Source organism: Myxine glutinosa, chromosome 12 (assembly GCF_964187855.1).
Source record: "Myxine glutinosa chromosome 12, kmMyxGlut1.1, whole genome shotgun sequence".
NCBI lineage: Eukaryota > Metazoa > Chordata > Myxini > Myxiniformes > Myxinidae > Myxine > Myxine glutinosa.
The window spans coordinates 85,484,240-85,502,488 of record NC_136272.1 but is presented as its reverse complement, the minus strand read 5'-3'; the positions used below and the strand labels follow the sequence as shown (position 1 = coordinate 85,502,488).

General features: G+C 47.9%; 1 protein-coding gene across 1 annotated transcript in view; it reads left to right on the top strand.

Moving 5' to 3' along the window:
- The first annotated feature begins 721 nt into the window (after positions 1-721).
- LOC137437562 (metabotropic glutamate receptor 6) overlaps positions 722-18,249 on the top strand; it is a 676,955-nt gene continuing 659,427 nt past the window's right edge. Inside the window, exon 1 of the mRNA XM_068131991.2 lies at positions 722-1,004. Within this exon, the coding sequence (XP_067988092.2) occupies positions 804-1,004 (201 nt within the window). The 5' untranslated portion in view covers positions 722-803. The remainder of the gene's footprint in view (positions 1,005-18,249) is intronic.

Sequence of the window (18,249 nt, the reverse complement as noted above, 5' to 3'; positions counted from 1 at the left end):
GGTGAATGGATCCTGTGAGTACACCTGGCACTACATTTGAGCTCTCGCAGCGAAATCTCAGCCGATCTTTGAACGACCACACCGAATGCTTTTTGGGTTTCTCGAGCAGAAAGCCAACAAACAAGACAAATGCATCCCATCTCTGCTGCAGTTTGGACAGATGGTGAATAAAACCAATGATCTCGACAACGAATAGCATTTTACAATCTCACATCGACCCAGCGGTGGCTTAACCCGCTTAACCGCATTAATGTATTTGCCAGCACGTTGAGTGTCTGAAAGACCCCTTCGTACTGAAGAGCACGTTTATTCCCCCGTCGCATCACCCAGTGGAACTTTGCCAAGAATCGAGCCCCACCTCGAATTTCATACCTCTCAGTACCGTTCCACACCACACACTGCCCACAAAAGTGCAAAGATCTCTCGAAACCATCCATTTCCATTGGATTCGTAAACATCCCCCCCATTGCCACCATTCATTTTCCAGGACGAGTCGAAGAGCCCAAAGGAAATTCAATTCGTCAGGACGAAACATTCTGCAAGACAAATATATCTGTATTTTTTTTTTTACCATTCATAGAGTTAAAATTTCACTGAACTCCAGATTTATTGCTCCCCATTTTGCATTCCCACTGCCAGACTGACAGCCTCCAATCCCACATCCTTCCAAAAGCCATCACTGGGTTCAAATGCCACATCTGCCATCGCCTTGTAGTTAACGCTCTTCTTTTTTTTCTTTTCTTTTTTGATGTTCCAGCACCAAAACTCTGAGCTGGTGAATTATTCGAGCAGAACAAGTGAGGATGCTGAAGAAGAGTCTGCTAGGAGGTCTTCATAGCTTTACCATGAAGACCCAGCAAAAAACAAGACTAGTCATAGCTGTCATCACTTGGGTCTGCTTCAGAACAAGCTCTGCTGCTGGTTATGAACGAAACGCTCTCAGTCACTCCATCCGCATTGAAGGGGACATCACCCTTGGGGGTCTATTCCCGGTGCATGCCAAGGTGAGCTGAGCTATATATGTGCATTAAGTATCTCTATTTTCAGTTATGCACTTCATCTTGATGGGTAGACAATACTTATATCATTGAACGAATTAGAGTTTACTTGATAGCAGAGATGAAAATCCAATGACTGTTTATCAAAAGCTAATTGGTTCAAATAATTTGCATCTACCTGTATGTTTCATTGCAGCATGAGTAGGTTTCTTGATTGCTGGACACAAGCGAAAAACCCCGTCCTTACGGACAGTTTAATTCCCCCAGAATTATGGCTCGGATGAACACTCCCTCCCACCTGGGAGATATTTACATACGTGATAATACGTGATATACATTTACATACGTTGAATTGTGGTGGTTCCCCCACACTGAATCCACAGGACTATGATATTTTAACCCCCTAAAACCTGCCTGTGCACATCCTGAGCACATCCACCAGTATCAAAGGAATTATATGCAGCAGTTCAACACACAAAACAAACAAACAAACAAACAAACAAGCGGACCAATACTTGAGAAAACAATCGCTGAGACCTTGCCCTTTGGGCCTAAAAAAAATTGGCTTCTTGCTTTTGATTGGTTTACCAATTTAGTGACGCAACATGCAAATTCTGTACACATTTCAAGTCAATCGGATGAAAATTGACGATTTATATGAAATTGAGCATTGACCCTTTACATACATATATATATACATACATATATATATACATACATATATATATTATATATACATATATATATATATACATATATATATATATATATATTGTTACGGACCGCGGATAAGATGTTCGTTTTGCCGAGCGGAGGCCCCGCGGTCGTACAGTTACCCCGACTATCTCTCCCACCGTGCGTTGGCCGGATCGCGCCACAGATATTCAATAGGGAAAAGACTAAGGCGACACGGATGTGAAGAAGAAGAAGAAGACGAAAAGGTTGGCAAGACTACTAAATTTATTTACTATTTACAGGCTCAAAATAACCAAGGAGAAGGAAAGATAAGAAAATAATATACAGAAGATTTTAGAGACACAGTGAAAATACTAGCTTATCTAACAGGCTTAACTTATTCCCAGGGACAAGACAAAAGACAGACTACGAACACACTTACACGGGGGATGATGATAGGAATGGTAGGAGGTGGATGGCTGGAGGGAGAGGGGGGTCCAACGGGTCCTGCAGCACAACCGGCGCGTTGGGCAGCCGCCGTTCCTTCGCGGCCCTGCTCCAAACTGCCGTCCAGGCCCCAAGCTGCTGTGGCTGCAGTTTCGGTGGCTCAAGCTGCTCTCTTCAGGGATCCCTTACTCAACTCTCTTCTCGGTGATCTCTTCGCCGCCACTCTTGTCATAGACCTCTTTTGTCATGGACCTCTCTTGTCATGGACCTCCTTACGCAACTTCTGACCACTCTTGCGCGCGCGCTTTTATAACGCCTCCGGCGATTAAGCCGCCGGCCTTCAGGACAAGCCCATCGGTGTGCTCACCTCGGCCATGGTTGGTCGCGCGACCCTCTGGCTCCGCCCTTGATGACGACGGGCGGGCACGCCTTTCTTCCCCGACCCGAGCACATGTTCAATGGTGGTTTTGGAGGGGATGTAATTGGCAAATTGAGGCTTGGCCATGACGAAAGGGGAAATGGAGGTTTTTGGGAATGGGAATGAAGAATGAAAGGAATCTATCTATTTCACTTGGTGCAATGGAGTGTCATTTTAATGGAAGACAAAGCCTTAACCTAATACACAGAATAAGGAAATAAACTACTGAACAGGGATATTATAGTGTCCTTCAATGTATGCTTTATGGAATTAACTACCGGAATGCCCTTTGACCTTTATACACACTGGAGCAAGGAGGGCTCAGACTAAACCATAATTCATAACAATTTACAATACAATACAACACAATAAAAAAAACACAATCCTCATTTCCGCAACACTGCACCCTCCTCCTCTTAGGCACGTCCCGGGCCTATAACTTTAATTTAGTGTGACACGTAGGTGTAGTTCCCTCTGCTTTTAACCTGACCCTGAGTGCGACAGTCTTAAAACATAAATACAGATGTCCCGCTGCTCCATTGCACCCTACCTAACAGACTCACGCCCACAGCTAACCGAATTGCGGAATGGTCTTCAAACTATACATTGACGGTGGGGAGCATTATTTACAATGGCTCTGCTTTTATTTACAAAACTAACCCAGGACCTGTGATTGTTCTTTCTGGGGGGGAGACAGTCTGCTCTGCATCAATGCACCATGAAAGCACCCAAAACGCACCAACACACCCTCAAGCACCAATCGGTGCACAGTCATCATTGTTCATGAATAAAAATAAAAACAACAACCCCTAACCCTGCAGGTTGTCTCTTGCTCTTCGGCTCCCTCTGCTGGCTATTATTATTTTCCTGGTGTTGTCATCTTCCTTTGCTGGCGGCCTATTTGCACCATTAAAATGCACCCAACGTGTCCATTTTTATTTATTTTATTTATGGCCCACAGGGCCGACTAGTGTGGTTCACCTGTGGGGCATCGGTGCCCTGTGGCCAAGGTCCGCCAGCAAGATTTCGGGCCTTCATGGCCGGTTCCAGCAGAGGGGCCATGCCCCAACCCATGGGGTCCATAAGTGGTGCTTGGCCACAGACATGTGGTCCATAATGTGGTGCATCGATGCAGACAGCTGGTTCTGGGAGTTCCGGGCGCACAATGGCGGACTCACGCACGCTCCCCTCGGCGCCCAGTGGCGCTCAGGTCCTCATGTGGGAGACAAAGGGGGGAAGACAGATGAGCGAGGGGCAAGGTCACAAGGGTACACATCAATAAGGCAATGCAAGGTGAAGTGCGTACGGAGAGCGAAGTGAGAAAGCTCGTCCCTACCGTACGTCACCCCCCCCTGTCACCTACTCTACCCTTGCCCTTACCACATATTTACAAAATCTACACATTTACAAATTCGTCACGACTGTCACGTCTTCCCCATATTTCCCCTACACCAAATTCGTTCCCACAATCCCTCTAACCAAAATTTGCCATCACCTAATTCGTCATCAATCCTCATAAGGAGGAAGAGATGGAACACAAAGCACAATGTCACACCCACGTCATGATGCGTCTCACAATCCAAACATTTGGATCATAAAAATAATAAAAACAACCTGGCATGGTGTGGAGGTACGTCATCTCAGGTGAGTGGATGCAGATGGTGTGAGGAGACCTCAATCCTAACTATTCTCCAAATGACTTTAACACACTTTACACTACCCGGGGTCTTTCCCTGCCAAACCATTGGAAATCTTACACTATGGGTTCTAAAAACCAATTCCCATTGACCAAACTGTGGTGCTTCTCAATTTGGGGTCTCACTCCCCCGATTCAACTCCCTGTGCCCTTGCACAATTTCTGGACTGGGGCGTGTAGCTCTCCCAGCAGGCCTACCCACCTGCACACCTCCACCACTGCAGTTGCCACCCGAGCTTACCTCGCTCCTCACCCTAACCTATCTAATTGGGGAAGGCCCCTCCTGGCTCTGTCACCCCTCGGTGCCCTCTGGCACTGGGCTGCCCGGGTCCGTCCGGATCCTCGGGCCCCATCCACAACAACTCTACCGGCTCCCAGAGCCCACCTGCGGCCTCACCTGGCCGACATCCTCACAGTGGTGGAGTGCCCAAACCAACTACACACACTAACAGGCTACACGCCCAGCCATTTCCACAACACTAATGCACCCATCCAAATACCATTCTCTCACCCACACCACAGATGCCAATATCCAACCACAATTTACCTATACCCTCTACCTAACACTTACACTACCCTCCCCGGGTATTCGTGATGGGGGTCCATCCTTCCCCCATTCACACCTTCGCACCATCCACTCCACTCCACAGTTTCCATCCTACTCACTCCACGACCATCCATTCCAATACTCCATACACTCCAGACCATTTATTCCATACAACCATTCTCCATACACCTGTCGTTGCACACCTGTCGTTGCACACCTGTGCAATCACACATGGTGCCACCTGCACCCTCCTTCCTTCCTGGACCATTTGGTCAGCACAACTCATCACTATCACTCACTCAAACACTGCTCCATCCACCTGTTCAGTTGCACACCTGTGCAATCACACCTGTTCCTCATACACTTTTCACAATACACTTCTGAATACACCTCCAACACTCACACGGCATCATCTAAACTACCTGTTGCCCTGCTAACTTAGTGCTCCCCGTCTTCCCTTTAAACTAAGCACATACCACGTCATTATCATCCACACTAATCTACCTGCGTCCCCACTACAGGTACCATTGTCACTAACTAATCTTACCGTTACCTAAGGTCATCTTCTAGGTCCCTATCATTATCCAAACCCTCCCGGGCTAGTTTTCACTGCCATAAACCCCATAAGTCTAGTGCTCCTTTGCCCCCGGTTGTGAGGGATGACAGAGTTGCCATCCCTCCGCATCGGGTATCTCTCACTATAAATTTTGCTCGTCCAAATTCAACAAATCAAAAATTTGCCAATCACTACCCATCATCTGCCAATCATCACTCTGCCAATCCTTTGCCAATCATCAAATTTTGCTTTTTCTAATTTCGGGGCCAAAACACTATTCTCGTCACACAGTCTACTCACTAGTGCCTCTCGGTGCGCCAATTCACTTCTAAAGCTCGGCTTCGTAAAGCCGAACAATGAATGCGGGTTGTTTGGTGCCGGCGGCTGGATACGTCCGGCACTCGGTGCAGGGAAGGACGCTTACCCGGGCCGAGATCCCACGCACCATCTCGGCACAAAGCCGTCCAATGGCCCGATCTCGACCTGCCGGAACGCCTCAACAAAAAGGGGTCGCCATGACGACCCTTCCTATCGGGATGCCCGCTCCGCCTAGTGGAGCACGGACGCGGCCGTTCAAAGCGAGGCCCAGCGTGGATGCGTACGGCGGTTCTTTCGAAACCGCCGTGGTTCGGATCCCCGCTGGTCCTCGCGGCACGCGAAGCTGCTCGGCGCGCACCGAGGGCCTGATTCGGCTAAATGTCGTTCTAACCGCTAACCCGGTTACCGTCGATGCTTCACCTGCATGCGCACACGCATACGCTACCCCTTTCACCCTCACCGAGCTCGGTGCTCCAACGCCGCCCGTACACCCCACGTCCTTCGCTATTGCACTCGTTCTTTCGCTCACAGACTTGGTCACACACCTGACCACCGCACACCTTTGCACACACTCATCGTTCGCACACCTCACCAATACACCTCTTCGCGCCCTCTTCTCGGTCACCTCCTCTGTGACAATCACAGGTGTGCTCTCACTCGCACACCCAACCACGTGCCTCACTACTAACTCAAGTGTGCATTCCCACACACGCTCTACCATTCCAGGTGTGCATCCTTCCATTCCAGGTGTACATCCTCTCTCACCTGTCACAACCAACTCACGCTCAGTGTCACTCTCACTACTTTCACCACCACTCTTGACAGCGCACTCACCCTTACTCTCGACAGCGCACTCTTTCCTCATACACCCGTCCGTTACACACCTTTCTCGCGCATACTCTCGCGCACACTCTCCCGTTACTTCTCCCGTAACACTCACCACAGGTGTACACTCTCTCGTTACATCCTCTGCAACACTCACCACAGGTGTACACTCTCTCGTTACATCCTCTGTAACACTCACCACACCGCGCTTCCATGTGCCCCCTCGCACACGCGCTACGACCAACTCATTCTCGACAGCACACTCACTCGTCGGCGCGCACTTTTTCCTCACACACCCCAGAGTCGGACATTCTCGCACACCTCCTCTTTCGCACACCGTACCTGTCGCACACTTCACCAACGGCCTCTCACGAACACCCGGATCCAAATCAACCCCCAAGCCGACTGAAGCTCCCCTCACATCATATACATTTCCACGTATATCGCCACTCACCTCGGCACCTCGTCGTCGCACCTCCTTCACCACCTGCAAACTCTTTATTTGGTTAGTGAGCACATCATCATGATTTGAACACAGACCTTGCACATACTCCATCACTTCCTCCCTTATCTCCTTTTTAGTTTCCCTCCGTCTCTTCTTAATTTCACTCACCCCTTCTTCCACCTCCTCTAATTTTTCCTTTACCCCCTTCATCTCCCGGTGCGCCTCCTCTATCTCTTCCTCTAACGCCACTTTAACCGTTTCTATGTGCGTCCTCACCTCTCGGTCCTTCGTCTCCATTACTTCTGTCACCTCTTCCAACTTCTTCGTCAACCCCTCATGTACCATCTGACATTGCCTCTGTGTCGCTATTAAGTCATTTTTAATGTCGTTTTGTGTCGCTTTTAACCCTCCTAGTACCGCAGTGTTCCTTTGAACCTGCTCCACTAACTCCGTCTGTCCCACCGTCAGCTGTTCCACCTCCTCCGTCAGGTCCTCTATGCCCCCTTGTAACTTTGCCGTCCCATTTCTCACCTCTTTTTCCATACGCTTCTCGCCTCGCTTTACCTCCTCGCGTACCCCCGAGATCTCCTCGCTTACACCTCGTCGTATCTCCTCCTTCATCTCCTCCCTCTCTTTTGTAGATGCCACCCTCATCTGTCCCAATTCATCCCTCTGAGCATCCAATTTGGTTTCTACCCCGATTTTCACCTCCTCTATCTGCTCTCCCATTTGTTTAATTTCTCGGGCGGATTGCTCCCCTATTTCCTGCAATTTGCCTTCCATTCTATCTTCTAGCCCCCTTAACCCATTTTTCACCCCCTCTATCTGATTCTCCTGGGCCGCCATTCTATTTTCCACCCCCGTTAACCCATGTTTCACCCCTTCTATCCCATTGTCTAACCCCTCAAATTTCTTGTCTAACCCCTCAAATTTCTTGTCTAACCCCTCAAATTTCTTGTCTAACCCCCCAATTTGGGCATTGGTACCCCTCACCTCGTCCCTCAATCGCTCACTATCAGCCCTCGCTTCGTCCCTTATCCGCTCACCCATTTTTTCCATATACCCCATTATCTGTGCCGCAAAGAGGTCCAATTTCCCCAGCGCTGCGATCTCGACTGCCGCAGCGCCGCCATTTTGTGCCTCTTCAACCACGTGCGCGAGGGCGCCATTTTGCGCGCCTGAAACCTCCTCAACCACATTGCCATTGTTTTCCTCCTCTCTTTCGTCCACATACATTTCCCCGAGGTCCTGGGTCGATTCTACCCCGTCTATCTCTCCCACCGACATCCCGTCGCCTTGACCAGCCATGGCGCGATTTCAAAATTCGGGTTTTGTAAAACAAAACAAATTTCGGCCGCTCCAAATTTTGACCAAATTTTGTCTAGATGTTTTTAAAATTTGGTTCGGGCCTCGTATCTCATTCCCAGACACCAATTGTTACGGACCGCGGATAAGATGTTCGTTTTGCCGAGCGGAGGCCCCGCGGTCGTACAGTTACCCCGACTATCTCTCCCACCGAGCGTTGGCCGGATCGCGCCACAGATATTCAATAGGGAAAAGACTAAGGCGACACGGATGTGAAGAAGAAGAAGATGAAAAGGTTGGCAAGACTACTAAATTTATTTACTATTTACAGGCTCAAAATAACCAAGGAGAAGGAAAGATAAGAAAATAATATACAGAAGATTTTAGAGACACAGTGAAAATACTAGCTTATCTAACAGGCTTAACTTATTCCCAGGGACAAGACAAAAGACAGACTACGAACACACTTACACGGGGGATGATGATAGGAATGGCAGGAGGTGGATGGATGGAGGGAGAGGGGGGTCCAACGGGTCCTGCAGCACGACCGGCGCGTTGGGCAGCCGCCGTTCCTTCGCGGCCCTGCTCCAAACTGCCGTCCAGGCCCCAAGCTGCTGTGGCTGCAGTTTCGGTGGCTCAAGCTGCTCTCTTCAGGGATCCCTTACTCAACTCTCTTCTCGGTGATCTCTTCGCCGCCACTCTTGTCATGGACCTCTTTTGTCATGGACCTCTCTTGGCATGGACCTCCTTACGCAACTTCTGACCACTCTTGCGCGCGCTCTTTTATAACGCCTCCGGCGATTAAGCCGCCGGCCTTCAGGACACGCCCATCGGTGTGCTCACCTCGGCCATGGTTGGTCGCGTGACCCTCTGGCTCCGCCCTTGATGACGATGGGCGGGCACGCCTTTCTTCCCCGACCCGAGCACATGTTCAATGGTGGTTTTGGAGGGGATGTAATTGGCAAATTGAGGCTTGGCCATGACGAAAGGGGAAATGGAGGTTTTTGGGAATGGGAATGAAGAATGAAAGGAATCTATCTATTTCACTTGGTGCAATGGAGTGTCATTTTAATGGAAGATAAAGCCTTAACCTAATACACAGAATAAGGAAATAAACTACTGAACAGGGATATTATAGTGTCCTTCAATGTATGCTTTATGGAATTAACTACCGGAACGCCCTTTGACCTTTATACACACTGGAGCAAGGAGGGCTCAGACTAAACCATAATTCATAACAATTTACAATACAATACAACACAATCAAAAAAACACAATCCTCATTTCCGCAACAATATATATATATATATATATATATATATATATATATATATATATATATATATATATATATATATATATATATATACATACATATATCTCTATATATAAAGGAGGAGTGTCTGTCTGTGTGTGTATGTGTGTGTCTGTCTGGATGTCCGCTTAAAACTCAAGAACTACACATCGGAGAAAAGTTTTGGACACAGATTCGGAATCAGCATAAAATCCCGGTGGTTTTAGGCTATGTTTTATTTTAATATCAATGGTTTAAAAAAACCGCGCCAGCTGCAATTCCATGGTGTACTTTGTGGCGGCGCTAGACGTTCGGGATGTATTGCAATGGTTTGTCGGGTTTGGCTGTGGGTCCAGAATAGCTCCAATTTCCTTTTGTTCTTCTACGTTTATTTTGATACTTCTGTTACAACGCCTTCCTTATCTACCTTATATCCCCCCGACGAGGCCTCTACATAATTTCATGTGGCAGAATTTCGTGCATTTTGAGTGAAAGAAGTGAGACGAAGTTGAAGGAGGATGAAGAGGCGCGATCATTCTGGAGGCCTTGATCGTGAGTGGAAATGGCGGGAATTGCGTTTGTATCGCAAAGTAAAGGATCTGCATTCATTTCTGAACTTGCATTGGTGGATTGTTATACATCTGCATTATTTTTCATAAAAAAACTTTATGTTGAACTTGAAGGCTCCAATCACGGACTATATATATAGCCCTCATTGAGGTAAAAATCCTGCTATCGCTTGCCAAGCTAGCCGTTCCCCTCTCCCCCTCCCCTCTCCCCCTCCCCTCCCCTCGCCTCCTCCTCCTCCCTCCTCTTCTCCCCTCTCCCCTCTCCTCCTCTTCTCCCCTCCCTCCTCTTCTCCCCTCCCCCCCTCTTCTCCCCTCCCCCCCTCTTCTCCCCTCCCCCCCACTCCTCCCCTCCCCCCCCACTCCTCCCCTCCCCCACCCTCTCCTCTCCTCCCCTCCCCCCCCACCCTCTCCTCCCCTCCCCCCCCACCCTCTCCTCCCCTCCCCCCCCACCCTCTCCTCCCCTCCCCCCCACCCTCTCCTCCCCTCCCCCCCACCCTCTCCTCTCCTCCCCCCCCCCACCCTCTCCTCCCCTCCCCCCCCCACCCTCTCCTCCCCTCCCCCCCACCCTCTCCTCCCCTCCCCCCCCCACCCTCTCCTCCCCTCCCCCCACCCTCTCCTCCCCTCTCCCCACCCTCTCCTCCCCTCTCCCCCTCCCCTCGCCTCCCCGCTCCCCCTCCCCTCGCCTCCCCTCTCCCCCCCCCCTCGCCTCCTCCCCCTCCCTCCTCTTCTCCCCTCAATATATATACAGTGGAACCTTGACTTACGAGTGCCCCAACTTACGAGTTTTTCGAGATACGAGCCGTCGCTCGGGCGGTTTATTGCTTTGAGATGCGAGCCGAGATCTGAGTTACGAGCTTTCGCCACCCGGTCACGTGGTTATCTTGCCGTGCACGTACAGTATCTCTGCCGTATAGCGCTGCATTTTCGTTTTCGCATGTTGGTTATTTTGAGTTTACGCCACCAGGTGGGTTCTGGTCACGTGGTTATCTTGCCGTGCAAGTACAGTATCTCTGCCGTATAGCGCTGCATTTTCGTTTTCGCATGTTGGTTATTTTGAGTTTACGCCACCAGGTGGGTTCTGGTCACGTGGTTATCTTGCCGTGCAAGTACAGTATCTCTGCCATATAGCGCTGCATTTTTGTTTTCGCATTTTGGTTATTTTGGAAAATTTCTTAGTTTTAACCATGGGGCCTAAGAAAGTGAGTGCCAAGTGCAGTGCTGAGAAGAAGAAGAGGATGATGAGCTTGGCTATAAAACACGCAATCGTCGAACAACATGAGCGAGGTGTGCGTGTTGTCGACTTGGTGAGGCGGATGTGAAGGCAGCTGAAGATTTTATTATAACTGAGAAGAAGAAGAGGATGATGTGCTTGGATATAAAACACGCAATCGTCGAAAAACATGAGCGAGGTGTGCGTGTTGTCGACTTGGTGAGGCGGATGTGAAGGCAGCTGAAGATTTTATTATAACTTTTGCCGAACTGAAAGAAGCCGAACGATACATCCCCCAGCAAATCTTCAACTGTGACGAGACAGGGCTCTTCTGGGAAAAGATGCCGAGGAGGACGTATATAACGGCAGAGGAGAAGAGCATGCCAGGCCACAACTTGTTCAGAGTGCCGGCGATAGCTCGCCTTCTCTTTGTGGAAAACACGGTACTGAGAAGAAGAAGAGGATGATGTGCTTGGATATAAAACACGCAATCGTCGAAAAACATGAGCGAGGTGTGCGTGTTGTCGACTTGGTGAGGCGGATGTGAAGGCAGCTGAAGATTTTATTATAACTGAGAAGAAGAAGAGGATGATGTGCTTGGATATAAAACACGCAATCGTCGAAAAACATGAGCGAGGTGTGCGTGTTGTCGACTTGGTGAGGCGGATGTGAAGGCAGCTGAAGATTTTATTATAACTGAGAAGAAGAAGAGGATGATGTGCTTGGATATAAAACACGCAATCGTCGAAAAACATGAGCGAGGTGTGCGTGTTGTCGACTTGGTGAGGCGGATGTGAAGGCAGCTGAAGATTTTATTATAACTGAGAAGAAGAAGAGGATGATGTGCTTGGATATAAAACACGCAATCGTCGAAAAACATGAGCGAGGTGTGCGTGTTGTCGACTTGGTGAGGCAGATGTGAAGGCAGCTGAAGATTTTATTATAACTTTTGCCGAACTGATAGAAGCCGAACGATACATCCCCCAGCAAATCTTCAACTGTGACGAGACAGGGCTCTTCTGGAAAAAGATGCCGAGGAGGACGTATATAACGGCAGAGGAGAAGAGCATGCCAGGCCACAACTTGTTCAGAGTGCCGGCGATAGCTCGCCTTCTCTTTGTGGAAAACACGGTGAGATCCTTAACATCCAACAACTAATGGGACGCAAACGGGGCGCCCAGTTTAGCGGTACACACATTGATGAATCACCCTGCCTGTGATTCACCCATGACAGGTTATAGCTGGGTCGGGATTCAAACCCAGGCTGGACAGTTTAGACTTTAGAGTCAAGTGTGCGTACCTCCAGTCCAGGCCATCGCTTAGATGTTATGATGGGCCGAGCGGAATGGCCGCCGTGTTCGCACAGTTTACCCGATTCCACCCGACGTTGACCCAAATCGCGCTATGCTAAATCAATGAAGGAAAGGACACAACGGCTGGGATAAATGCAACGACACAAGGGGTACAGTTCTCAAGACCTCCGGAGGAGGATATAATTGGTGGTGGAGAAAAGGGGTAGATTACAAGGTAAGAGGTAAAGCACAGAAGAGATAGGCACTTAGACACAATCTTATCTTAGCCCCGACAGACCACAGACAAACGGAACAAGACTGACTTACACAGGGATTGATGGCAGGGAAGGGCAGGCAGTCGATAGCGCAAGGTGCACCTTGGCTCAGGGACAGGATACAGCACGGTCCAGTAGATGCAGGGAGGTGTCACGGCGCTCGGAGGTGGCGTCCTTTTCTCACCAAGCTGAGGGCGCATCTGACGTCACCTCCCTCTTCCTGCGCATGCTCAGCGGGGAGTGACACGCCCTCGGCTCGTTGGCTCCGCCCCAGATGGAATCGGTCCGCCGCTTCTATTGGGTGCGGGGGGTTACCGGGCTCCGCCCTTGACGAGGAGCTGACAGCGAGCCCCTACGTGGTAACCCCGTCGAGCACATGTTCGATGGCGGCTAACCAAGCCGGAGTGAGGACGCGCACTCCCCGCGCCGCCGCCGTTGTTGTTGCTGTTGTTGTTGTTGTTGTTGCTGAACCGTGAGGAAGAGCTGCGGGGAGGTATTGGGAGGTCCTAAACTTCCTAACGGTGCCATACAATCACATTCTGGTGCAACGAAGAGTCAGAATTAATGGAAACGAGTCCTTAACTGACATAGACTAAGAATAACTAGCAAGATGTCCTATAGTTGTCTACGTGAGATGCGGTGGACCTGGATGCGACATTTAATGGGGGAAATAGGGGAAGGTCGGGTCTACAGAGTGTTGTTTACAGGAAATGGGACTAGGGAATGGGGGATTGGGGATAGTTGGGAAGTATTGGGGAAATAGGGGAATATTTACAAGCGGATATGGATGGATGCCAATCTCATATCTGCAACAATATATATATATATATATATATATATATATATATATATATATATATATATATATATATATATATATATATATATATATATATAATATACACTAGCTTTGCTCGGCTCGCTGCTCTCGCCTCACCAAGCATCGTTACTGAGGAACGGGCTCATTTTAGCTGAGGATAATGACTGTACCTGAGTTGCTGTGTTGTCATGATTTACACCAATCATAATACAAACAATTACTTTGCACAAATGTATTTGTTGTGTTTGTGATATTACATTTTTATAGGCAATTTAGGTTGAAGATTTAGGCTGAATGTTTTTTTTCAAGAAAGAACCCCTCAGCACACACATAGGGGAGGGGTCGGTGCAGACTGGAAGTTTGGGACGATTACACCTCACCACCACATAATTCAAAACACCTTACCACCACATAATTCAAAACACCTCACCACCAAGTAATTCAAAACACCTCACCACCAAGTAATTTAAAACACCTCACCACCAAGTAATTCAAAACACCTCACCACCAAGTAATTTAAAACACCTCACAGCCATAAAACGAGTAATAATAACACCTCACCACCACGAAATTAAAAACACCTCACAGCCACGAAATTAAAAACACCTCACAGCCATAAAACACATAATAAAAACACCTCACAGCCATAAAACACGTAACAAAATCACCTCACAGCCACGAAATTAAAAACACCTCACCACCACATCATTTAAAAACACCTCACCACCAAGTAATTCAAAACACCTCATCACCAACTAATTCAAAACACCTCACCAACACATAATTAAAAACACCTCACCACCAGGTAATTTAAAACACCTCACAGCCATAAAACACGAAATAACACCTCACCACCACGAAATTAAAAACAACTTTCCACCACGAAATTGAAAACACCTCACAGCCACGAAATTAAAAACGCCTCACCACCACGTCATTTAAAAACACCTCATCACCAACTAATTCAAAACATCTCACCACCACATAATTAAAAACACCTCACCACCTCATAATTTTAAATACCTCACCACCACGTAATTCAAAACACCTCACCACCGTGTGATTTAAAAACACCTCACCACCATGTGATTTAAAAACACCTCACCACCTCATAATTTTAAATACCTCACCACCTCATAATTTTAAATACCTCACCACCACGTAATTCAAAACACCTCACCACCATGTGATTTAAAAACACCTCACCACCATGTGATTTAAAAACACCTCACCACCACGTAATTATAAATACCTCACCACCACGTAATTCAAAACACCTCACCACCACGTAATTCAAAACACCTCACCACCACGTAATTCAAAACACCTCACCTCCACGTAATTCCAAACAGCCCCCCTCCATGTGATTTAAAAACACCTCACCACCACGTCATTTAAAAACACCTCACCACCACGTCATTTAAAAACACCTCACCACCACATAATTCAAAATACCTCACCACCACATAATTCAAAACCACCACAACGTTATTAAAAACACTTCACAACCACGGAAACAAAAGCTTGAGGGAGTCGTTAAGTGACAACACAGACACTGCCCAGATGTGTAGATATATAGATAAATGACTGTACCCGAGTTGCCGTTTTGTCATGGTTTAAACCAATCATAATTCAAACAATTACTTTGTACAAATGTATTTGTAATATACGTGATATCACATTTTATAAACAATTGAAGTTAAAAAAAAAAATTCCGAAAAATTCCCCCCCAAAAAATAATAATTGGAAAAACTTTCAAAAAAAATACCCTTTGGACATACCGACGGGAGACATATGTGCATACCAGAAGTTTGGTACGATTTCACAAAGGGTTGAGAAAGTAGTTCAGTGACAAGACAAGACAAGACAAGACAGACACCGCACAGATATATATATATAGATATATATATATACAATTGGATGAAGATTGACTATTTATGTGACCTTGACCGTTTGACCTATTGACTTCAAAAAATAGGTTTCTAGCTTGTGACTACCTCCACTGGTATAGGTGGTTAAGCTTCGTGCAGGTCGGTGTAAAATTGTTACCTGCAAGCAATTGACGTATTGACAGACAAACAGACAGAATAACAGACCAGACCAAACGATATACGGTACTTGTGAATATTCAATTTCACAATGAAATGGAAAACCAAATACTACATTGGAGTCATTAGAAGGAACCCGAATAAGCAAAGAGTAAAGATGGAGTCATCAGGAGGAACCTGGATAGCATTCGGGTTTCAGCCGCTACTCCACAACCCTCAAACCCACCCAGGCGCAACCAAGTGAACCTTCCAGAAAAAATCTCTGCAATAATTCACTTCTTGGACAGATAGATGAAGAAAGAGAGAGAGAAAGAACAAGCAAGAATTAGAATGAATAAGGACAAATGTGAAAAGGTAGAAAGAAATGTGAAAAATAAAGATCCCTAAAAAGGGATCCACCCAATAAGGAACCACCTTTGTAGGCCATTTCCCCCCACAGAGCAGGGGTTGGCCTTTCTTGGGCACCATGGTCTCCTTTTTGAAGCAATGTCTTGCAGCCTTTCCTGTTGCCAACCCTGTTGGTCGCCTCTTTTTTTTTTTTTCTTTTTTTTTAATACAAGATCGAGGCTCGTGAAAGAGCGAACATTAATCACACAGAAAGACAAACCGACACATAAAACATATAACATCGGGAGCGGTAGACAAGATGGGGAGAGAGGGGGAAGGACACAAACACAACATTTGAGAGCAGGGACCGAGAGACATGGAGACATCGAGAGATCTGAGAGAGGGCGAGGGCTTTGGGGGGGGGGGGCATGGGAAGGGGGCGATGGGAGAGGTATAAAACATATGGACACTGCCAGGACTTCCAGGAAAGAAGTTGGAATTTCAAACAAGGTGGATCTGGGGTGAATTAGCGGGGGTAGAAAAGATCAAGGTTTTGGATGGGGGAAGATAAGAGATGGTGGTGAGCAGCTGTTTTAAAGACCTGGAGGGAGGAGTGGGATTGAAGGGAGTGAGGGAGTTTGTTCCAGAGGCGGGAGAAAAGAGGAATGAAAGAGTGAAGGTGAGCAGAGAGCCGGGATTTCGGCAGTTTAACCATCAGAGGGTTGCTGGCAGATCTTGTGCGACCTGTAGGAATATTTGGGGGACAGAGCACAGAGAGAGCTGGGGGTGCAAGGCCGGAGAGGAGTCGGTAGAAGACAGAAAGACCACCTACCTGCCTGCGGTGAGTGAGTGAAAGGCCCTCAGAGATAGCTTCATCGCGGGAGATTCCAATAATTCTGAAAGCTTTGGTTTCAACAGCGTGAAGCCGAGCTAGGTGTGAGGCAGGAGCACCGGCCCATAGGGGAGAACAGTATTCCATTGAGCTGCGGATGAAAGCCTTGTATGTGGTGAGCAGCACAGGTGTGCCGAGGAAGGACTTCGCACGACGGAGGATGCCCAGTCGGCGACTGGCTTTGGAGGCCAGCTTGGAAATGTGGTTTTCCCAAGAAAGATCATGGCAGATAGTGAGACCCAAAATCTTGAGCGACAGAACTTCTTGGAGAGGATTGTTGAGAAAGTAGATGGGAGGGTTGTCCAGTCGATCTTTTCGGAGAGACATAGTAAGAGTGTGAGATTTGTCAGGATTGAAAGACATGTTCCACTTGTTTGACCAGTCTGTGATTTTGTCCAGGTCTTCAGAGAGTGAGGAGGCAGCAGACTGCCGATCTGAGGGAAGAGGAATGGAGCGGCAGAGAGTGGAGTCATCAGCAAAGAGATAGAGAGGATTTTCCAGAGAGTCGGAGAGATCATTGATAAAGACCAGAAAAAGCACAGGGCCCAGAACACTGCCTTGGGGAACTCCAGCCTGAACAGGAAGAGGAGATGAGAGAAACCCATTCAGGGCCACACGTTGACGACGACTAGAGAGGAAGTCCGCCAGCCATGCGTGGAGATTTCCATGGATACCAAAGGAGGAGAGTTTGGTGAGCAGAGCGGGGTGCCAGACCGTGTCGAAGGCACGTGATATGTCGAGGGAGACAGCTCTAATTTCCTGTTTGGCATTGAGGACCTCCATCCATTGTTGAGACAGCAGAAGCAGCATGTCCAGAGTAGAGTGACCTGGTCTGAAACCAAATTGATGATCAGAGATCAAGCCATTGGAGAAGAGGAAAGATTTCATATCCGAAGCAATGATGGATTCCATGACTTTGCTGATAATTGGGAGAAGGCTGATTGGTCTGTAGTTGCTAGGATCTGTTTTTGCACCTTTTTTGTGCAAAGCGGTGATGTTGGCTGATTTCCAAGCAGATGGCAGTTGACCTTGAGCAAAAGAGAGGGTGAAGAGAACAGAGAGAGGGTGAGATAGAGCAGCAGAGCAGGATTTTAGGACCCGTGGGCTGATGCCGTCGGGTCCAGTTGCAGAATCAGAGTCGAGGGTTGACAGAAACTTTTCCACCTTGTCAGGAGGAAAGGACACGGAGTCCAGGAGCAGCAGGGTACGACTGGGTATGGTGGGTACAGAGAGGGATGGGTTTGGGACACAAGATTTAGAGGCAAACACAGAGTTGAGGCATTCAGCTTTTT